This window comes from Cyprinodon tularosa, unplaced genomic scaffold, assembly GCF_016077235.1.
Source record: "Cyprinodon tularosa strain WSP-4 unplaced genomic scaffold, ASM1607723v1 ctg510, whole genome shotgun sequence".
Taxonomy (NCBI): Eukaryota; Metazoa; Chordata; class Actinopteri; order Cyprinodontiformes; family Cyprinodontidae; genus Cyprinodon; species Cyprinodon tularosa.
This window is the reverse complement of record NW_024039242.1, coordinates 257,582-281,295: the sequence shown is the minus strand read 5'-3', so window position 1 is coordinate 281,295 and position 23,714 is coordinate 257,582. Positions and strand designations below refer to the sequence as shown.

The 23,714-nt window shown below is 37.7% G+C and overlaps 1 protein-coding gene across 1 annotated transcript; it reads right to left on the bottom strand.

Moving 5' to 3' along the window:
- Positions 1-1,683: 1,683 nt before the first annotated feature.
- mtmr10 (myotubularin related protein 10) lies at positions 1,684-21,426 on the bottom strand. Its single transcript, XM_038303485.1, has 16 exons — positions 20,891-21,426; positions 19,247-19,304; positions 16,815-16,951; positions 16,370-16,442; positions 15,549-15,691; positions 9,022-9,115; positions 8,769-8,916; positions 8,176-8,263; positions 7,938-8,026; positions 7,494-7,624; positions 7,274-7,343; positions 6,930-7,000; positions 6,650-6,822; positions 6,392-6,562; positions 5,491-5,673; positions 1,684-4,652 (listed from the first exon to the last, which is right to left on the bottom strand). The coding sequence occupies exons 1-16, from the start codon at positions 20,945-20,947 to the stop codon at positions 4,041-4,043; spliced, it is 2,298 nt and encodes a 765-aa protein (XP_038159413.1). The 5' UTR covers positions 20,948-21,426; the 3' UTR covers positions 1,684-4,040.
- Positions 21,427-23,714: the final 2,288 nt, after the last annotated feature.

Genomic DNA, 23,714 nt, shown 5'->3' with positions numbered 1-23,714 from the left:
TTAATATTCTAATTGAAGAAACACATTTTTTGTTGTTTTATTGGGTCTTAGCCATTATCTGACAAATACGTAAAAAAAAAAAAACTAGTATGTGTCACTATGTAAAGGAGCTCAGAGTTTCACATTTTGTAATTATCTGAAAAATATCTTGATTATATTGATAATATGTAATGCATCTGTGCATTTCTTATTAAAAAAAAACATAGTGAGGGATTATTCTATAGCAATAAAAGGTGATTTTCTTTTCTACCTCTTTACAAGGAGTACCAAAATATGTGATGGGCTTTATCTAATGACTATCAAGACGTTGCACAAACACCCAAGTCGTTGGCCACAAGTAGTGATAAAAAAAAGCAGAGAGATATCTATTAATATAAAGTATACATGCAGGCTTCTCTAAGGGTAAGATGAACGTGCTTTAGTGGTTCCTTATTTTGGCCCAGAACTAAAAAGATAAAATATGTGTGCCTTCTGACTTTACTTTTGTGTTCATGCTGCAAAATGGACCAAAATGATGAGCCCACAATTATTTATCTTAAGTTTACTGTACATTATATCAATATTAGAAAATACCCTGTATAAGCACTTAGGATATGAAGTTGGCAGCTCTCCTACAATTCTAGTCTTGGGATCTGTTGATTTCTTATATTGAAAATAGGCATAAAATATCATCATAGTCAATATTTAATTGCAGTTTAAGAAAAAAAAGGGGTTATAAAAAAGGTTCAGAAAATATAAAGCAAATTTAAAACTGAGCAATCTCAGGAGGTTGCACTCAATTTGGGGTGTGGTCATAACTAGAAATTTAAAATTTGTCTTATATAAAAGTAGAACACCTTGTGCTTTAATCTACACAAAATTAAGGTAACTCACTTTCATAAATAAAGGCAAAATTCTGAAGTTTCAAAGTGACCCTAAAGATCCTCCATTACATGTGCTTAAAAGGACAAACAACAGGGGGAGCTGGAGAGGTGTCATGGAGGAAACTGCCGTGTGTGTGTGTGTATATATATATATATATATATATATATATATATATATATATATATATATAAACACATAAGAACACAGAAAAGGGGTTTTCAGTCTGTGTTCCCTACCCTACTGTATGAGAGATTAAAAAAAAAAAGTTTTACCTTGATTTAAACATGTTCTTTGTTTGGTTGAAAACAGAAAATTTATTTTTCATCCATAGAAACAGACATTTAAATATTTTAATAGAAATGTTAGTTTTTTTTGGCCTCCAAATCCTTGCAATTTAAACTGGAGTCTGTGTTCTTGAACTGGGTTTAATAGATTAATAGCACTCAGAGGAATGGTTCAAGCACCACAAAGACCACTGACATAAATAATAATGGTGTCACCAGGTGTATGCATTTTCAGTAGTGCAATGTGCTAAAAATAGATGCTGTGAGAAAATAAAAGACAAATTCAGCATCCTGAATTATTTGACAGAGAGGTGTGACTAATTACTTCCTGCAATGGTGCTAAATAAATTTTTTTTTTTGTTAAATGTCAAATCTTTCCAGATTCACTTGGTGTTTGTTGCCCATGTCCAACAGGCTATGATGTGTGTGTGTGGAGTTGAGTATAATATAGAATAACCATGGTCAGACACTCTGAACTCAAGGCTCTCTTGGTAAGAGGTAGCCGTGCTGAAAACTGTTCCACCTAAAGTCCTTCTATTTAGAGTTGCTTTATTCACTCTGTGCTTTTTTTTCCCTTTGACAACATACTCAACAATTCGTAATATGTGTGGGTACTTCATTTAGGTCCATGGAAAATAAAACACAGGGTGTCAAATCTCAAGTCAGGGGCTAATATTAGAACAGCTCCATACAGTAATCTCATATGCATATCAATAAGATTGTAATCTATTCGCTTTCTTCGTGACATCTGGGCCAGGATGCCTTTATCTCCTATATTTGATAATGTTAGCAGAGTTAAGAGGGGGAAAAAAAAATACAGAACACTTTTCAATTCAAAAACTAATATAATGATTTGTTGCTGGTATACATATTTGAGCTACATGTTCAGTTAGGAAAAACAGCTTCAGTGCAAACCCCCTGAATTCTAGTACATTAACAGCTCTGTTAAGTCACAAGTATTAGAAACAAAATCGGCTCAACAGAATATTGTTACAAAAAAAAAGGCACAAAGGGTGTCCAGAAGTAACTGCCTCCATCTTTGAGAACATTTGCATAAGTGAATAATTACATCTGCTGATCATCAATCTGAAACTGTGCCACAGAGGCACAACCATCATACAATTACAGCAGAGGGCAACAATGTAAGTTAGTGGAAAAACTGCATATAAATACATCTCCATAAAATACAAAGACTAAACCAAGAATGAAGATTCATTTAGTACCATTAATCAAAATTAACTCAAACATATACAGTACTTATAATTTGCCAAAATTATGTTCAACAGTTTCTTTATTATAATCTATTCTATATTTGGAAAAAAAGTGCAATTAATAGCATTTGCGGGGAGCAAGTTTGCACTTAGATGAAACTATAAGAAACGCCTGAACTATTTATTGCTAAAGAGTGAAGAGTTTCCTGTATATTGTCATTTAATCTAGCGATGCAGGATTAAAGAACATTTATAAAAAAAAAAAAAAAAAAAAACAATTGGTGCAAGTGGTCCAGGTTTCCAATTCAAACATTTGAGACTGTGCTGGTTTCTCTAGACTGGATTATATATTTCTACAGTAGAGTCTCAAAAAAAAGTCCTTGCTTAGCTGGTAATAAACCAGGGAGAAATCATTTTATGGTGTACAATCCGATAGAGAGCAGAAGCAGAGTTTAAATTTCCTGAGAATAGAATTACCTTCAGCTTGTTTTTTTAATTTTCTGAATAGGTAATGATCATCAGAGTATGTTCACAAAAATATCTGCTGCTGAAACAAGTATCCATATAACACTTTCAGACTTCTCTGTATCTCACCCACATTCTGCCGTGGATTGCAAAATAAATGTGATGGTTGGGCCATGTCAGAACAAAAGAAAATGCACCTTTTTTTTTAAGATATCGCATCTTAGCCCATGTCAAAATAAGGCTTTGAAAGATTGGATTCAAAACCTGGAACTTATTGGAATTAAAGAATTTGTCCCTTTTCAGATAATTGCTAATTTGGCTGCCCTCCATTGGGAACATTTTCCTCTCAGTGCCTTGCCAGAAGGCACATATGTTTAAAAAGAAAAAATAAAGAGAGATCTGTAAACACCTTGCAACGCAAAAGAAGAAATATTTACCACAGAATTAAGTTCCCACAGCTCCTTCACCCATTATCAATACACACACTTTGATAACAGAAACATTAAGCCAGAAAACAATCAAGGTCAGACCCTGAAAACCCACCATTTGTTGTAAAAGAGCCATTTAAAAAAATACAATTACAGCAAACTGCTTCTCATTCCTATATTACATTCATACAGGCCAGATATCTTCTATCTTCACCACTGAACAGATTTTGGGTTAGCTGGTAGTTACAATCCACATATATTTGAATCTGATCAGAGAATTGCATCAGTGCTGCTACACTAAAATGAGTGTTTCCTAATTTAGCTGATAGCAATGCTACAGTGACATAAAACAGAAAGGAAATAACAAAGGATTGGAGAATGAACTTTGAATGTAATGGTTAAGGTATACCACCCTGATAAAACTCCCAAATGCTTGTAGTTCGACTATTATGTATTGAAGGGTAAAATATAATTGTTTCTTTTGCTTAATTGTATAAAAGACCAGATTAAAACTTTTATTTTTTTCCCTACAGTTAGGACCTTGCAGTAATGAGTTACTAGCGCAAACGAAATATGCCCTTTTGGTGACAACGATTTGGTTTTAAGAATTATAGCTATAATAAGGAATGACCTCAGATTTAGAGCAGCATTAGTGGTGCAAGTAATAATAAATGAAGGTGTGCAAAACTTGAAATCCTAAAAAGGCTATTTTTAATTTGTTAGCATATTTATTGGAACATATGCTAAAGGTTGTGGAAAGTATTCCGATTAATTAGGACAGAAGTCCATTAGAAAGTGTCATTAGCCAGGGTTTCTGTAGAGAGCCAGGTTTTTGCCCCATTCAGAAATTTGCTAATCGGAGTCCCTTGAACACCTCGCCGGCACAGATTTCCCACAGGGTTGAATGGAAAAGATGAGTTAAGGACATTGGGAGATGTAGGGGGTTCATCTGCAGAACTAGCCTTAAAATACATCCTTCTTTGGCCTGGAGGGGGTCCGCTTGGACTTGGAACAGGGGTGCTATGTGGACTAGCACCTTTGTACTGCCTGAGCTTGCTTTGCAGTGTATCAATTTCATCAACCAGTTGGGATACTTTGTGGTAGACTGTGGCAGGGCCTCCTTTTGGGATGCAAGCTTCAAGAACCCAGCGCAGAAAGAACAACTTCCAGAGAACCACATGTGAGGGCAGGACCAGGGGAATCAGGACCCCCTGCAAGTCTGCAGGGTGAGAAAACCAGTCCCTAAAGAACCGTTCTGCCGGGCTTTCATCTTTCACTGGAGAAAAATCCCCCCTTAGACCTGAGATCAGAGAGCCCCGCCGTTGCAATGTGTCCTCCTCACCCTTGAGTCCATTACGCTGTGACGTGCTTGATATTCGCACAGTAGAACTGAAGGCTTTCTGTAGGAGGAAGAATATAAGACTAGATTTAGGTCTGAAGTCCAGAAGAAAAACATATCGGTGCATAAATAAAACAAAAAAAAACCCCAAACATTTGAAGGTGTCTGGTACTAGACAGGGGTAATGATAGTGGGGTGTAGTTTGCTGACTACACGAGCCTCATCACACGAGTCTAGCTCATATAAAACCTTTTTGAGCAGCTCAAATTATTAACTATTTTTGACAAATTGATTTGCAGCATTAGTTTTCTTTAAAGGCCCACCTGGCTCTGTTAGGAGTTTGTTTACCTAATTCAATCATCTCAACTGTGAAATTTCATGTGCATGTTAAGATCAATTTAAAGCAACTTAAGCCGTTTTAACAAACAGGCACAGCTGCACCAAGGAAACGGAACATCTCGCAAAAGGAAGTCAGTGCTGAGAGCTAAGGCACCACATAATGTGATAAGAAGAAATATCTCTGCCACAACAGCCATTAACATGCATGACAGGTTATTGAATCAAAAGTCTATGTTTTCTCATAGAAATTCAAGTTTCCTACATCTGTCAGCCAAAAGCCATCTGCCTGGTAGTAGGATTCAATAGTGCTGATGCTTAGTTTGTTTTGTACACAGAGCAATCTCTGGCTAAGATCAACATAATAAACAGAGTTTCAGTAATGTATCCACAGGTGTTTTGTTTAGTGTTGAGAGATCAGCTTTTTGGCTACGGGCAATTGTATTTGTACTTATCCTTAGAATGTGCTTTACAAGAGCCAAATGAAAAGTTTTCTGCATGCACTTATGCGTTGCTCTTAAATGGATTTTATAAAGTAAAGCTAGTTACAGCCTCTTGCATACCTTTGAGCGCTGAAAGCTTTTGACTTCTCCATTCTGAACACAGGCAGCTCCTTTACCAACATACATGGGGTTATTAAAGAGGGTTTGATCTCTGCTGGAGAACTGCTGGGACCATTTCCACACAGGAGGGAAGATAACAGTGTGGTCTTCTGTTGGAGGGATGGCTTTGTTCTTGGCAAAGTCCTGTAAAGACAAAATTAAGAGTTTGTGTAATACACCATATATCCTTAAAACTTATATGAAACAAAGAAACAAATGGTTTTGTACACGAGGGAGATCGATGGATGGATCAGCACGCCATCGGCATTGATGCGGTCGCTGTATGGACTGTCGTGGTGAAGAGGGAGTTGAGTCGGGGGGCGCAAAGCTCCCGATTTACCGATCAATCTACGTTCCTCCCCCCACCTACTGTCATGAGATCTGGTTAATGACCGAAAGGACAAGATCGCGAATACAAGTGGCCGAAATGAGTATCCTTGGCAGGGTGGCTGGGCACACCCTTTGAACAAAGTTCCCCGGGAGGAGCTCAGAGTAAAGTCGTTGCTCCTCCACGGCGAAAGAGCCAGCTGAGATGGCTCAGGCATCTGTTCAGGATGCCTCCCGGTCGCCTCCCTTGGAAGGTGTTTCAGGCATGTCCTATTGGTAGGAGGCGTGGTGGAAGGCCCAGGACACGCTGGAGGGACTATTTCTCTGAGCTGGCTTGGTAAAGTGGCTGGATAAAGTGTGCTGGTTTAAATAAATATGTAAAACTTTCAAAATAAACATTCAGATAAACATACTCATTTAGTTTCCCATTATTCCATTTAAAATTGTTATTGAAACAGCACAGCATATGGTGCAATGCTTGAAAACACATTCAACAAAGCCAACAAATGCTTAATTATATACAAAAGTTTCTCACCTGCAAGACTTGAGAACACTGTTTAGAAGAATTGAAGAGGAAAGTACTGAAGAAAGGGATCCACATGCTGTCACTCAGCACAGTCAGATAGGCTTCTGTGAACTCAAATGCTGCTGGGTACTGGTTCGTCATCTGCCACACACAGTCCAGGAACAAGGTGAACAGTGGAGACTGTAACAAAGAGAAAGAAACTGATTAGAAAAGGAAGCATGTCTTCTAAGACCACGTTCTCTATGGCTAGAACAATGTAAATCCCACCTCCTTGTTTTCATTTTTCTTCAAATGGTTGCATCTGTCCAGAAAGCGATGGCCGGCCATCACCCACTCCTTCTGCACCAAACTCTGAAAGCCATTCAAGCTGCGAAAGTGAGGGTCTAACATGAGTTGCACCAGAGACGATACCACACAGTTCAGGTCTCTGTCCTCTTCCTCTGCACAAAGAATTGGCAGACATATTTTTTAATGTAGTTAAACATGCAATTGGAAGACTAAGGAGCAACAAAAATTGTGAATCAATTGCAGAAAAAGAGAATATTACCCAGAAGAATGACAGAGACATTCTTTCCATCCAAGCTGTACACTACCTCTGCAGATAACTTTAAAAACATCCTGGTTCACAAAACAAAAACATATAGCTTTTAAAAACATATAAATGAGAGAGATAGCAAAAATAAAGAGACAGTGAGAAAGCAAGAAACATGGTGATTGAAAGATAGGGATAGAGAAAGATTGCTAGAGAGACATCAACATACTTATGGAAAAGAACATGAACACCATTAATAAGAAGGTTAAAAAATGATGCTGCTACTTAATGATAGCTACTCCAATATGGATATTTTGATACAGTTAGAAGCCCAATAGTCCTGCTGCCTTGTTGCGTACCTGACATACTCAAGCCACCGTGAATTCTCAATGGATGAAAGCCATCTCTCCTCTGATTCCTCAAAAGGGTCTACCCAGGAAAAACAAACAAAACAAAAAATAAATCTGTAAAACTGAGAACAAACACATTGCTTCAACATCAAAGACATTTATTCTACACCTCATCAAGACGTTGCATAGGAAATATTTGAACTACAGATGTTGTCAGAAGAAAGTTCACCTAAAGTGCAGATCTGTCGTGCTTTAACAAAGGCACTTTGGATGTCCTGGATATTAGGAAGAGCTTTGTCCAGATCTGACACGGTTACTTCTCTGCGTTGTGGATGACTTTTAGTGATCGCTGTAAATATCCTATAAATAACACACAAAACAGGAGACTAATTCAGTTATCAGAAATATGGTTATAACCCTTTACAAAAGTTCACAAGAACTCAGCATCTGCAGTGGTTGTACAACAAAGATTATCAAGACACCAGATCAATGGAAGAGGCAGATGAAGTACAGGACTAGTGCCATTTGTCTGTTAAATATCAACAATGAATAAACATAACATTACAAACTTTTTTAAAAGCAGACTGCAGCAGAGATTAGCTAGATAAGGATAAAGTCTGGTATCAATCGATGAAATTAAAACTGTTTAAAGAAGCACATCAATTATTATTACTTCTGCTCAGTTTTCCTCTGATTCAGCGGCTCTGTTGAGCCCGCCATGCGGACAAGAGCGCTCCCATTCCTGTGATTCCAGCACCACAGCTGTAACAAGAAACCAACAAAGGAGAGGAAAATGAACAAAAATAAAACAAATCACTGCCATTGGAAGTCTGGGTGGAATTAAGTAATCAAGTGAAGAAATAACGTTTGCTGAAAAGCAGAAGGTTAATAAAAGATAGGAGCATACTTACGGGGGCACGTCCATCATTGAACGATAGTGAGTATGACTTCACATCCTGATCCGTTAGAGAAACGGGGACCACAATATACTCTGGAAGACTAGAAGAATGAAAAGATTAAAGAGAAAAAAAGGTTTTAAAAAAAATCAGAAATCGTTTATAGAAACTAAACCATATCCAGAGGACATAGGAAAGCTTAAACTAAAGACTTAGTAGAGCTAATCTTTCATTTTTCCTGTTTTACAGTTTAATTTGTCACCATCCTCTAGCACTGCAAACTGTAGGATTTAAAAAGGATTCAAAATATTATTGCAAAATCTTTTAATTTCCAATAGTCGGCGTTTTTTTTCACAGATGCGATAATAAAAGGGAAAGCAGAGACACATTTCTGAGCAAACTACTGTTTTGCTGTATGGGAAAAAAATCTTTAATGTGAGGGCCAATCTTGGTAAATGTATTTTGTTCTAAACAGTCTAAATATGCAAGTTATTTTTTTTATCTCAGAAAAGAACCTTAGAAAAAATGATCTAAATAAATATACACCATTTAAAGTAATCTTCAAAAGGGATATTCTTTTACACTCAAAGGAAACATGATCATAGCACCTTTCAGAGATGATATATTTCTGATTGATGGAGCAAACCCTCCACTCTGAAGCCGCTGTTCTCTTGATTTCTCGATCCCAGTCAGAGGGGCAGTCAAATATTGGAGTCTGTATACCTCCTCTTGGGGTGGAGCCATTGACTAGGTCCCCTTGGAATAATAAAAATAATACACGCTTTAATCTTGAAAGTTTACAAAGAAATGAAGGCTCGCAATACACATGAAAGCAAAAAGTATTTTAAAAGCATAATTAACCTTTGTAATGATGATATCTCAGTCCTTGATACTCAAAGCCAAAAAGCAGGTTGAGATCAGCAGGATGGGAATAATGCGCAATGGCGAGGCAAACCTGTATTCAACAGAGGTTAAATTATTTTAAGGACAAAAAGCACTGTTGCTGCAACAGCAATAACATAGAGATAGCTAATTGTTGAGGTTAAAAAGTTATTGTTTTTCACTGAAACACTTCAGATCCGGAAGCCAGGCTCATTCTGACCATGAACTCAGGGGCATAAGGTTTATTCAACAAAATAGGGCCTGAAAAATCAAATGTCTGATAAAGCGGTGGGCACTGTTATGGCTCCACAGTGCCCCGCCCCTGACTCTAGCAGATTCATTGAAAGAGGCTCTATTGGGGTCTAACAAGGACTTCTATTCAGTAGTAAAGCTGTGAATAAAACGACAGGACACAGAAAAAGACTCTGTGTGTGTGTGTGTGTGTCTGTCTGTCTGTCTCTATAGGAAAACGGCTGCTCCCTGCTCTGTAATTTCCTGAGTAAAACGAGCTATTATAGAACAGCAAGTTCCATATGTCAAAGGGTTAAAAAAAGAACCCAAACTTGTTTTAGGTTCATACTGTAATTACATACATGGTGCTCACCAACAGACTCTCAAACAGTATGAGGGCAGACACTCTGTTTCAGTTCCTCCTCCAAAAGAAAACCTTCTTTGTTTTATTCTGTGTACATCTACTGCTAACTGCTTCATATCTGTCAAGTTAAGTAAAACTAGCAAGTTGTGCTTCTCTAATCAAAACAGTTACCCCAGGAGTTTCATCTTTGGTGTAAGCGTATTGTGCTCCAACACCTATGGTACATTGCTCACAAATAGTTACAATGGAGATCAGACATGTAGCTGATTAAATTCATGGATGTCACTAAGGAAACACTGCACTATATAACCCATTGGTTTTCTAACAAAGCTGCAAAGTAAATAGCTATGAGCCTTATGCATTAAATTCACTGGATCATGAGAGGAAATTCTGATGCGGATGTGTGCATGAAAATATGTAGTATTTAAATAGAAATCTAAATAGAAACATTCATTTTTAGGATTGTTTGAAAGAATAATACAGCATTTGTTGCATCACAACAGACAAAACTCACCCTCCAAAGCTAAGGATTGATTATAAGAATTTAAAATTTCGTTTTTGGCGATGGAGGTGGCTTAAACTGCCAGGTCCTCCTACTATCAGGATCAAATTCTACTTCCTTTGCCCCGAATAAGCATTGTTCTCAACGTCACATTGTTGTTTGGCCAGTGAACACACATCCTGACAAATCACCCACTTCCACTGAAATGGAATGTCACCCAGCCGTCAGTAAAAACTGGTTATAATACACACCAACTGTGCCAAATGCAGACAGGCTGACTATGCCTATGCAGAGTTCAAAAACTGTATTCAGGGAAGGAGGTTCTTTGGAGCATAATGCAATAACGAAAAGAAAAACCAAGTTTTAATTCTTAGAGAAAAAATATGGAGCAGAAAGTCTAATGCATTAATTTTGACTTATTCATAACAGCTTTTAAAAAAGAAAAGGTGAAAATAACATAAAATGTCAAGTTCATTTAATTACCAGACTCTTTACCAACTGCCAACTCTTGAAATAATCACATACGATTATTTAAGATGATGTCATCATATGGTAAACCACTGATTTCTATTATTCGAGACAAACGGAAGTTTAACGTCACATGTTTCAAGGCAACACAACAAACACCTGTGACATCAAGACAAAAAAAAAAAAAACTACAAAAACAAAAAATAATAATTCAAGCCATGGGGATGAGCAAAGAGGACCTCAAAGTAAGGCTTTTTTTTATCTTTAGGTGCAAAATATGTTTGAATCTTTATATGCAAATATAAAAACATGGAGACGTCCAATTATTTGGACAGCACAGTATATAGAGCTGGGCTAAAATATTTTTAGTCAGCCACTAATTCGACAAGATTAGATATTTTTGTAATCTCCATCATAGGTTTACTTCACATATGAGAGACAAAATGAGAAAAAAAAAATAAAAAAACAAACAGGGAATTACATTGATTTTCAAAGAATTGATTTGTAAATTTTGGTGGAAATTAAGGATTAGGTCAATAACAAAAATCAAGCTTTGTGTTTTGGCCCATTTCTCCTTGCAGATCTGCTGTAAAGCTGTCGCTGAGAAACACAGAATTTCAACTCCCTCCATAAATTTTCTGTTCTCTTGAGGTCTGGACACAGGCTACATCCCCCGAGGACCTTATAAAGGTTTTTAAAGGGGCCACTCCTTCATTGTCCAAGCAGTGTATTGTATAGTATTGTAAGCAGATCATTGTCATGTTGCAACACCCAGCCATGTTTCATCTTCATTCTCTCACTGATGAAAGGAGGTTTGGTTTTAAAATCTCACAATACATGACCCCTTTCATCAGTCCTTTAAGAAGATCCCTATCCCCTTGGCAGACAAAAACTGTAACAAAGCATGATATTTCCACCCTCATGTATTACAGTAAGTATAGTGTCTTGGGATGCAACTCAGCATTTTTCCTCCTCTAAGCACAAGCTGAGTTTGTGCTAAAAAGTTATTTCTTGGATCCACCTGACCACATAGATTCTCCCAGTTCTCTTCTGCATCACCAATATGCTCTCTGGCAAACTGAACAGCACATGTACTGGCTTCAGCAGGAGAACACGTCAGGATTTGCAGGATTTGAGACCCTCTCAGCATAGTTTGTTACTGAAGTCCAAACAGTTCCGCATCTGTGAGGGCCAGATATCATCGCTGCTTTGGTTCCAAATGTTTAAAGTGAATACTCATTGGTTTTCTACCTTTTTGTCTAAAAAAAACCCTGATAGGGATATAGTAAAATATCTGAAAAATACAGAGTAAAGTTAAGAGTAAGCCTAGTAAACTAGCCCCACCCACCAGCAGCCAAAATCATTGTTGCCTGTGAGTGCTGCAGCCTCAATCAACTAAAACTGGCGGGCCAATCACAACGCAGGGATGCATTTTGAATTTCTGGATACAAAGCAGGCGGGGTTTTGAGGGAGTGACTACAAAGCCGCACGACAAGGAAGATGGCAACAACTATCGAACAGTAGCATGCACTGCGGCAGCAGCCGCTTTCAATGGAGTGCTCAATAGAAAGTAAAAATTTTTCTTTTATGTTGTTCAATAAAAGTATGTTTTAAAAGATAATTTAAGGCGAGAATATTATACTTTAAAGCGTCACTATATGGTCCATTTACCGATTGAATGCATAATAAAAAAAATAAAAATACTATTTCCAAAGGTGAGAGGACCGCGGTAAACAGTGGGCCTCCGAGGCTAATGTCAGCCAGGGCTAACCGCAGGCCGTCTGCAGCAGCCCTCTCTCGGCATAGTCGTGTGTGAAGGACCGCTGGCTCGGATGGCGATTTTTTTTACATCAGCTTTGGAATCAGTTTCGGAAGGATTGGGGTTTTCCTTTTAACATGAGCAGGAAGAGGCTCTACGCTCATTCATTTTTTAAAAGGATGTATTCGCCGTTTTACACTCCCCCACCAGCGTTCTGTCGCACTTACTACGCCACAATCAGTTGCGCTCATTGGTCAGCGCGTTGGCCAAAGAAAAAATGAACTTATTCATACAGCTGTAATAATTGCAAAGTGGTGAAGAAATGAAATAAGGTTTGGCAGTGACCCTCACCCCCAAAATAGTTAGACCTAGAATACAGCATAAATAACCTGAAAAGCCAGACTGATAGTATATTAGCTTTTTATACTATGTGTACACACATATTAATCTGGATAGAAGTCAGTAGACCCGGATTTCAAAGGTGGGACTAAAAAAAATATTATTTATAAAGAAAGAGGAAAAGGTAAAGAAGGTGCATTCAGCTGAACTTTCTGAGCTGTTTGGGTAAAGGGGCACTTATCAAACATTGGTTTTAGCCAATCACGGTTAACAAATGTAATAGCAGCTGACCCCATGAGAAAACACAATTAAGCCCTTATGCCCTTGCTGTTTCTCTTTAAAAGATGAAAGAGAAGTGGATTCTGACAAAACAGATGTAATAGCATTAAAGGAAAATTCCGGTTTTTAACACTTTTAGCCCCTTTTCTGTAGTGTCCAGGATGAAATCGAATGATCGACACCAAAATTTTGACGATTGGTCCTGTCTCAGCTATTTGGCTCATGCAGAATCCCCCCCTGGCTGCTTCAGAATGGCTTGCATAGTGCATGTCAGATAATGTCCTTAAAACAACCTTAAACGTTCTTTTTTTTAAATATGCTACTCACCGAGTCGTCAACGCTGTTCAATGACGTTCAAAAACAAGTTTCGTAAAGAAAAAACGTTCCTGTAGTGTTTTATTAAGCATTTTGTAAATCCCATTGAGTTCTGTTGGAATAGTCAATATCCCTCCGCCACCGGAAACGGAAATGGGGCCTGTTTACGCTTAGTTGTAGTCTTTTCGCAAGGCCCAAGTGTTTCTGCTTCACTGTGTACTCCGACGTCGAGGTGCTAACGTCTCTGTTAAACACTTTAAAAAACTCTGAAAATGGAATACGAAAGGTGGATTCTTGAGGAGGACTTATTGGACTTTGAGTTTGACGGTAGAGGATACCGTTTTGAACCGGAATATACTGAGGAGGAGCTTCGTCAAATGGAGATCGAGATGGAAGCTAGAGCTACAGAGGAGCCTGAAGCTACGGCTGAAGCGGCCCAGCGAACCACAGGAACTTGGTGGTGTGCGTGTGGAAAGTGCAGACAGATGCCAACTGAGGAAGAAAGCATGTGCTGCACAGAATGGGACCTTATTGTCACGACTGGTATGGCCAGGCTAAATGTCTCTGTTGACGAGACAGATGTGTCGCCGGTGTGCATCACTGAAAATGAAGTGCGCCTACTACTCAACAAACCTGGGCTTGAGACTTTCTTCTGGGTCCCTAAAATCAATTGGAAAAAACGCCACGCACCCGAAGGACCAAATGGCCAATTGTCAGGGAGGTAAGTTACTGATGAAATACATTTTATATTCAGATGTCCATTTCTACTACCGTATTTACATGAAGCTAGATTATTAGCCTACCAGTTACTGACGTAGTCTATTCTGTGTTTTGTATTCCGTAGGCAATATCGACTTGTGGCGTATCGTGTCATTCTTGAGTGGGCCCTGAAAGGTCAACCTCTGGGAAAAGGACATCGAGTTGCGTTACCCAGCTGCGTGGAGTGGGCCATTAGGGATACGTTCCCATCCCCCACTGGACAGTATGTGGGGTTTACCCCCAGAGAGATAGAGGACATATTCTGACCCTCTTGAAATAACATTTCTACTGTTCTTACCTACCTGCACTCTATACTTTGCATTGAGCTTCTGGGCATTCTTTTGTCAATAAAAGAAAAAATATTTCTCAGAAATGTTTTCAGTTTTATTTGTGAAGTGCACACCATAGCTTTTAGAACTAAACAGATTGGGTTTAATTGCTTGTTGGCGAACAGTATATACAAATATTTACATAAAAAATTACAAACAGGATTCTTTTATCAAACTTTACTGTGGAGAGAATCTAGACTGATGTTTTCTGATCCCAAAGTATAGAGACATTGTCGCCAACTAGTGGTCTGGAGTGTGCAACGCTTCAGATTCGAACGGGAAGCGGAAGTTTATAAGCGGTTGTGATGTATAGGAAAAAATAGTTCTGGGATTTACAAAATGCTAAATAAAACAAGACAGGAACGGTTTTTCTTCACGAAACTTTTTTTGGAACGTCATTGAACAGCGCTGACGACCCGGTGAGTAGCATATTTTAAAAAAAGAACGTTTAAGGTTGTTTTAAGGACATTATCTGACATGCACTATGCAAGCCATTCTGAAGCAGCCAGGGGGGGATTCTACATGAGCCAAATAGCCGAGACAGGACCAATCGTCAAAATTTTGGTGTCGATCATTCGATTTCATCCTGGACACTACAGAAAAGGGGCTAAAAGTGTTAAAAACCGGAATTTTCCTTTAACTACAAGTATATCGTCCTGTCCTGCCATATTGATTTTTCTTTTTTTTTGTCCGGCTGTGTGCTCGGCAGCACTTGCTTTTGTCACAGCTTTATGTCCTGCCTAAAACCATAACACGGCATTAGCCAACCAGTTGTGGTTAGTCCTGAATGGTTTAAGTTGGGGCATGACTAGATGAATTCCAATGTGTTTGTTTGAAAACACAAAGACAGCAAGAGTTCATCTTGAAGGCCAGGTTAGCCATGTTTATCAGTCTTTAATCTGAAAATTTAAAGACTGGAGAAGAAGAATTTTGCTTGAGCTACATAATGTGTGCAGGAATAGCATTTATGATATTTACAGGTTTAAACCAAATATTAGCCTTTATATTCACATCTTGCAAAAATATAGATTTTATTGATTAATAAAATTGTTTATCCATTGGCCAGTTTAAATCTTCCAAAAACATAATCTTATTTACAAAGCAACCTTGTCAGAAAAACAAAACAAAATAAACATAAACATGAATTGGTATTTCACTCACTTTTTTGGCACTCTCAGGCCCGGCCTCATCAAAGCAGAATCTTATTACACGCAGGTCTTTGCAGTACAAGATAAGCTCCGCTGGGTTGAATTTCAGCTTCTTGTTGGAGCCCAACACTTTCCGCTTCCCCCGTGTATCATTAACTGTTAGAAACAAACAAAAACCATTTTGCATATAAAGGTACAGAAGGGAAAAAAAAAAAAACTAACAGCAGTTTACTAACTTTTAAAAAAGTTTATTGCATTAACAATCAAACACAGCACGGTTGAATAAACGTAGTCTAAGTACAGGCCCGACACTTTGGTACCCCAAAGTTGAAAAGGTTTTATTCCAAGTTTTCTTATAATCACACCTCCGATGTTACACAGTCAGTTGAAACGGGTGAAAATCAAAACCTCTGTCACTATAACTCAACAACTCTTTCCTGGCCGTTCGCCTATGCATTATCAGCAACCTGACATGCATAATGAAACGTAAGCCAGGCTGCACTGCAACTGAACACTGCATTCTCCCCGACTTTGTGTGTTATCAGATTGCTGACCAAGAAAAACAACAGCCGACACCAGTCAGCTAAGATGTCCATATAAAAAATAAAATAAAAAAAAAGGCATTGGGGCCTCTGAAAATATAACCTCTGCAGTTGTATGCCTTTGCTTGGGTGTTAATGATTGAACCTGCAGCTAATGTTTGATCAAATAAACTAGTAGCCAGGTTTGCTTTGTTGTTACAATTAAGGAAATTAATTGAGGTACAGCAATATGCAAAGAAGAACTAAATATCTGTAAATAAAAAAATAAATAAAAAAAAAAAACAGAATGTACCTGTTACTACCTGCTCAAGGCAGGTCAGGGATATGTCATGTTGTCCGAGGAGCAGGTGGGACAACTGGGATTTCTAAAAGACAACAAATTACATCTTTCAGACACCGTTCAATAATCGTAGCAACATTGTGTTCCTTATACTGAGTTACGATCTGATTCCATTTTGTCTCATGCCAACAATCTGTCACATAGATGGAAATGACGTCAGCTCTCACTTCTTGTGCTAACACAAACAAGGAAGTTTCTCTTCCTCTATTCTAAATGGCCTCAATGTACAAATAAGGTTGCATTTACAAGGGGGTAAAAATATATATCAGACACAAACACTAAAGGATCACCAAATATTGTCATAAAAACTATATAAGGAAAGTACATTTTTTACCCAATCAAAAAATAAAACACATTTCATATAAACAATGGCTACAAAACAAAACTGAATAAATACCTGCTTTGGTGGGGGGTCTTGAGGAATAAAGGAGACTTTAAAGTTGGTGCATATCAACCTCCCCCAGAGGTCACCCTGGCTGCTGTCAGTGCTGATGCATTTCCTCACAAAGTTTGCCTCATTGACAACGATCTCTCCTGAAAGCCAGATGCAAGCCAAAAACACTGATCAATACAGCAAATTAATAAAATGTCCAGCAATCAAACAGTACAAGTATACTACAGAAAACTGGTAAAGGCATTCAGATCAACAATGATACATAACATGTAACAACAAATATTAAGCCTTAAAAAAAAAAACAATTTCAGGTTAGGGTTAGACTAGATACCATTCAGATAAGTACCAAATGAGGCATCCAAAATAATGCTTTGAGATGCAGTCATCAATAGCCTTTTTTTAGCCCATGTTCCTAAAATTCACAAACAGAAGACTAAATGAGCAGTAAGAACAGAGCTATTATCAGGATGGCACAACTGCACTGTCAACCTGAACCAGATGCAGGTTAGATATATTGGTAGCTAGATGTTAGATCAAGCTTACCTGAAAGCAAATAAAAGCTATAAATAAAACCAAGGATGAATAAAAAGATTTTTTACTAATTCATAGCAATGTGTGCATGAACTCCCAATGAGTTTTCACAAGTACATACTCCATGCACCTTTCCCTCATTTTGGCACCTTCTTTTGACAATTGAGCCGATGAGACAAGTGAATATCTCCACTCTGAGATCAATTAAGTCTATCTTATCTTATATTGAGCGGCTGTATAAAAAAGGCTAATCAAACAGCAAGTTTGATTAGTCCAAAAGAGACTTTTACTTCTCTAGTTTTTCACAGAAAAGCTTTACTATGCATTAAACCATTTTCTTTAGCTTGGTAAAATTGAAAAATGCAACCCAAAAAACCCCATTAACAAAATCCAGAAGAAGAAACAACTACAAAATGCCTTGAGTATGATATCAAGAAGGTCATAAATAACACAAAAAAATTTAAGCAGAAAGTCAAACAACACTTCATAACAGCACATTTACATATAAACAACATAGCTTCCACCCTTTCCTTCTTAGTCAGTCTTTATTATTCTGACCATAAACTCTGCATTCCTTTCTATATACATTAACTCAAACACTATCATAAAAAGCTCAAACATCTACCCATCACATGATCACCAAACGCCTCAGGCTTGGGGAACTGAGGCAGCAGGGTGAAGTAACTATAGTCACTTCAAAGCCGTGCTTCAGAGGGGCCAAACAAAAGTATGCAGTAAAAATGAAGCTGAAAATGAAAGCTGTTGGTCTGGCTTCCCTACAAAACAGGGTGACGCCTCTATGTTTTCATCAGTTTAAATTACCTGCTCTGGATCGAAAAAAATTCTGAAATTTGTTAGGATTTCAAAACTAACTTCTATTTCTTGATATATGCCAGAATACTACCTACATTTCAGCACCCTCTTCAAAGTCATTACAAAAAAGGTTTGTTACACAAATAATGACATAATGGCTTTATAAGACAGGGCCTATCTCTGGCTTGCACTGGGTGACAAGAACAGTACAACCTGGACCGGTCAACAGTCCATCACAGGACAACTAAAGATAGTTTGATTTATTGTAGGGAAAAAAAAGATTCTTAATGCAAAGTAGGTAATCTGGGTTGAGCCATAAAAGCAGCAGATGTTTGTAAAAATCAATGATAAAATCTATTAGGTGTTAAACAACAAATCTTTACTTTTAGCATTTGCAGCAGTGCATTACAGCAGATAAAAAGCACCCTTAAACTTGTATCTAATAGTATGACTCACTTCTTTTAATCTGTTTGAAACATTTCAAGAATAAATCTTTTGTGTGGACTGGAATAACTACTTCTGAGATGTGCCTATGCGAGCCACACCTTACATACTTAAAAAACAACATCACTCAGCAACCGGTTATTTTGACTTCATCTATTAAGTCACTTGGGATTAAAATTGCCACTAAAATAATGTACAACAAAATGATAAAATCAGTACTTCGCATTAATGTTTAGATTAGCATCAGATACAATAAGCTAAATCTGGTCACAATTTTTGCTTTTTAGATTGGCAACTAAAACAAAAGAGAGGAAATTAGATGGGTTTTGATAAAAGTTTCAGGAAATGCCTTTGGGAAATGATAGAGGACCATACTTAAAACCTCGCTTGAGAACAGATAACAGAATCTCACTTCCACAACGAAGAAGCAAAGACAGGAAGGGGTAGGTTAATCAGCGATGATCGTGAGTAAATACTAAATGTAAACAGCACAGTTAGATAACATTTTTAAGCCAAGGATTGATGTCCTATTATGAGTTTTATGGTACAGGAAAAAAAAGAAGCCAATTTTTTTGGCTCAGATTAACTAGAAGCTGTTTGGTTAAAATGTGGTGCAGTTCTGCAGAAAACACAGGAAAAGAACTAACCTGGAAGGAACTTGGGTTCCAACTTAACTGGCGGTTCAATATTGCTCTTCAAATCCGTCTGCAGAGACAAAAACAAAATATTAGGGTTTACAAAGTGATCACTCTTGACCATGTTTACAACTAGAAAGGGAAGAAAAGTAACACTGTCTCCGAGCATTAAAAAAAAAGGTAAAAAAGAAGTGCAGTACCTGTTTTTTAATACATCAATAAAGCATGATTAATGAGAGATAAACTTGGAACACCATTGAACTACTATGGATCTATATTATCCAGCTATCAAAACTGTTCTAACATTGCTTACAGTGTGATGCTTAAACACCTTTTTTAAATACTGAGAGCTTGGAAATTGTGTACTACTTTTTAACATATATATGCTACATGATGCAAAAATCTTTCTTAAAAAAAAAAAGAAATAGAAAAACCTTTGCCAGACACATACATAAACAAACGTAAACAAACCCTTAATCTAAGGTGTCTGAAAACCAAGACACCTGTATGCAAAACGAGTCTAACTGGAGTTTTCATTCAATCACTCGGGGGTTTCTTTTTTAAGGTGAACTAGGGCCACAACTGATTGAATTATTTTCCAGCTCAGCTTTTTTTCAGCTTAACGAAAACTTTTCCACTTGAGTTGATAGAGCATATTGACAGAAGAAAGTGTTTGTTTGTTTTTTATTTCAAAAGCAAAATGTTTATATTTTTTGTTTTGTTTACAATCTTGGTATAGTTAATGCTCTAAGTGGGTTGCTCTGTGAGCTAAAGCCATATTTCAAAGTCTCTATACTCCAGTTAACGATTAATCGATTACTAAATTAGTTGATGATTGGTCAATCGATAAATCAAATAGTTTCAGTCCTAACGTGAACAAAGTCTGTATGCATACAAGCTTAAGTTATCTCACCTGATAAAAAAAATTATAAAGCAACTTGGAGATCTTAGAAATAAAGATTGACTGACTTTTCTTGGCTGACATCTATTTATATTTTTCTTTGAGCCCTTATCTGCCAATATCAATAACTAAAACTTTTGTTTAGAGTTTTTTTTTTATAATTATTTTTTATAATAACTTTAACAAAAAGAAAAGATGGAGATGCTTGTGCTTCTATAGGCATAAACTATTTTAAATCAAGAAAATAACAGAATACTGTGTCTGGATGGAGTGAAAGCCCAGTTTATAGGCCTACATTAAAGTAATTGCTTCACGTTTCCTTATGCGTCACTTCACACAGAAAAAGTGCACCAACGTGCATGCTTTTTAATAGTTCATAAACATAAAACTAGCATATTTTTCAACTTTTTGTCCACTGAATGAATGGAGAACATTAGATCCTGATGTTTTAGGAAATAGTCTGATTCACGTGGAACATTTACTGACAAAAACGAATGGGTACATAACTTTTAAACATGCCTGTACTTTAATATGTTGTTCTCTTTCTTTTAAATAACTGTGAAAGTGCAATAAAAAAAACACGTTCAATTTAAAAGTCCCAAGATAGTCCAAGCACAAAAAAGGAAGATGTGTAAAAACAAAGCAACACATTCCACTACTTCAGCTTACTGTAAACAGCAGGATTTTCACGCCGAATTAAGCACATGACATTTAAAATTTAAACTTTCTAAAATTATGACAGAATACAAACAGACCTGTGGAGGAGGAAGATAACTCCTGAAGGTTGGTTTCATGGGTTTGGCAGAAAACATTGTTTTTCCGCTGTGACTGGTCCTCAAACAGAAAAATAACAATTGCTTCGCCCCAGCAAGTGAAAGGAAATAAATCCCCGAAAGTTTTCCTCAGTCAGTCGCTGACTTAATCCAGACCTTCCGTGTGTGAAATATTCATCGAGTTCCTCCGGGTGAACGACGACACTCCTCCATGGCGATAAGAAGTCAGTTTGTGGCTAGCTAAAAATAAGTTGACAGAAGTTAACGTTAAGACTTCGGCGTTAGCTCGTTTAGCTAGCTAACGCAAACTACTAAATTAAGTTTGTTAGTATCGCTCCCACGCGGATAAATCACCGTAAAGATCGATAAATGCGTCGCTTAATGGCCTACATTTTTTTTCTTTACACCTGTTACTGCATAAGTTCCCCACCAGCTACTTCCTTAAAGTCCAACTGTTAAAGCAGCGCAGTACCTGACGCTGCGAAGGACTTGACGGCGGCCATGTTTATACAGGGGCGAAGGTCCCGCCCTGCTTCCGGCCCCAGCGCTGCTGTCCACTGAGACTTTCCTTCAGGCTTTTCTTCTCAGGTTAACACAGGACAGTACTCACAATATGTCTATATTATTAGCCAAATAGATTTATATCAGTGCAAAGCATAGTAAATCATGACCAGCGACGGCGGTACAGTAAATATGTTAGCAAACATGCAGTATACTTCATGGACTACAAATCCCATCGGACTCCTATGGATTACCTTGTTTGTTGTTGTGACCCTGTTTTTCCACATCAACTTAACTTTGCTTGACCTACATACAGCTATACATATACACACACACGCACACACACACATATATATATATACATATATATATATACATGTATATATATATATATACATATATATATATATATATATATATATATACATGTATATATATATATATATATGTCCTGAAAAGTCAGCTGAATGGGAAAAACAAGATCCAAGCGATCAACACATATGCCCTACCAGTCATCAGATACCCCGCTGGTATAATAAACTGGCCAAAGGAGGAGATAGAGGCTACTGACATCAAGACGAGAAAGCTCCTCACAATGCATGGAGGGTTCCACCCCAAATCCAGCACTCTGAGACTGTACACCAAGCGTAGTGAGGGAGGCCGAGGCCTAGTGAGTGTCAAGACCACTGTCCAGGATGAAACAACTAAGATCCAGGAGTACATCAGAAAGATGGCCCCCAAAGACAAATGGCTTGGTGAATACCTCAGGCAGGAGAAAACCGAAAGTGAGGACAAGAAAGAGGAGGGAGAACCATCATGGAGGGACAAGCCGCTGCACGGCGTATACCACAGACAAATAGAAGAAGTGGCTGATATCAAAAAATCCTACCAGTGGCTGGAAAAGGCTGGACTGAAGGACAGCACAGAGGCACTAATCATGGCAGCACAAGAACAGGCACTCAGTAAAAGATCAATAGAGGCCAGGGTCTACCACACCAGGCAGGACCCCCGATGCAGACTGTGCAAAGATGCCTCTGAAACAATACAGCACATAACAGCGGGGTGTACAATGCAGGCAGGAAGTGCATACATGGAACGCCACAACCAGGTAGCTGTCATAGTGTACAGGAACATCTGCCATGAGTATGGGCTGGAAGTCCCAAGGTCAAAATGGAAGACACCTCCTAAGGTAGTTGAGAATGACCGAGCTAAGGTCCTATGGGACTTCAAGATCCAGACTGACAAACAGGTGATGGCTAACAGAACAGACATCGTGTTGATCGACAAACAGCAGAAGAAGGCAGTAGTGATAGATGTGGCAATCCCAAGCGACAGCAACATCAAGAAGAAAGAACACGAGAAGCTTGAGAAATACCAAGGACTGAAGGAGGAGCTAGAAAAGATGTGGAAAGTGAGAGCATCAGTGGTGCCAGTGGTAATTGGAGCACTGGGGGCTGTGACCTCCAAACTGGGAGAGTGGCTACAGCAGATTCCAGGTAAAACATCAGAGGTCTCTGTCCAGAAGAGCGCAGTCCTAGGAACAGCTAAGATACTGCGCAGAACCCTCAAACTCCCAGGCCTCTGGTAGAGGACCCGAGCTTGAGGATGACACATACCACCCCATGAGGGGTGAGAAAACAGTTTTTTTTTTTTATATATATATATATATATATATGTAGCAACCCACTTAGAGCAGCAGTTATACCATGGTGAAAAAAAGATATAAATATTTTACATTTAAGATAAATAATAAATTCTCTTCTGTCAATATGCTCTATCCATCCAAAACTCCACAAGTCAAAAAGTTTGACATGGTTTATTTCTGTATAAAGTCTTCCTTAAGGAACCTTTCACTATCTGATCGACAGATTAATCCATTATCAAAATAATTATCAAAATAATCATTAGTTGCAGCCCTAATATAGGATATACGATATATATATTTTAAGCTCCACATATAATATACGTAGGTTAAATGCAAGCTTATAGCAATATTAAGCAGAGAACACATCAATTAACAAGTATTTTGTTATATGATGCATTTATAATATGCATATTAATGACTTTATTATAGCTTATTTATTTAAAATACATAATTTTCAGGTTTATGTATTTATGCATCAGGGTTACCACTATCCAATTCCAACAATTAACTTAATGTATTCAGATCAATACAACAATTAACATTATTTTGAGTATGTATACTTTATTAATACTAAATATACAAACCTAATTGTTTTGGTTTTTTAGTAAATAAGCTTTATTGTAGAAATGGTCATCATGTGGTTTATTTAACAAGTTTTTG

Coding starts and splice junctions, on each gene's coding strand:
- mtmr10 (XM_038303485.1), bottom strand. CDS start 20,947: ATGTTTTCTGCCAAACCCATGAAACCAACCTTCAGGAGTTATCTTCCT. Junction 15,692..16,369: donor CCTTGAGCAGGTAGTAACAG/GTACATTCTGTT, acceptor TGTTTCTAACAG/TTAATGATACACGGGGGAAG. Junction 4,653..5,490: donor AAAGCTTTCAGCGCTCAAAG/GTATGCAAGAGG, acceptor TTCCTCCTACAG/AAAGCCTTCAGTTCTACTGT.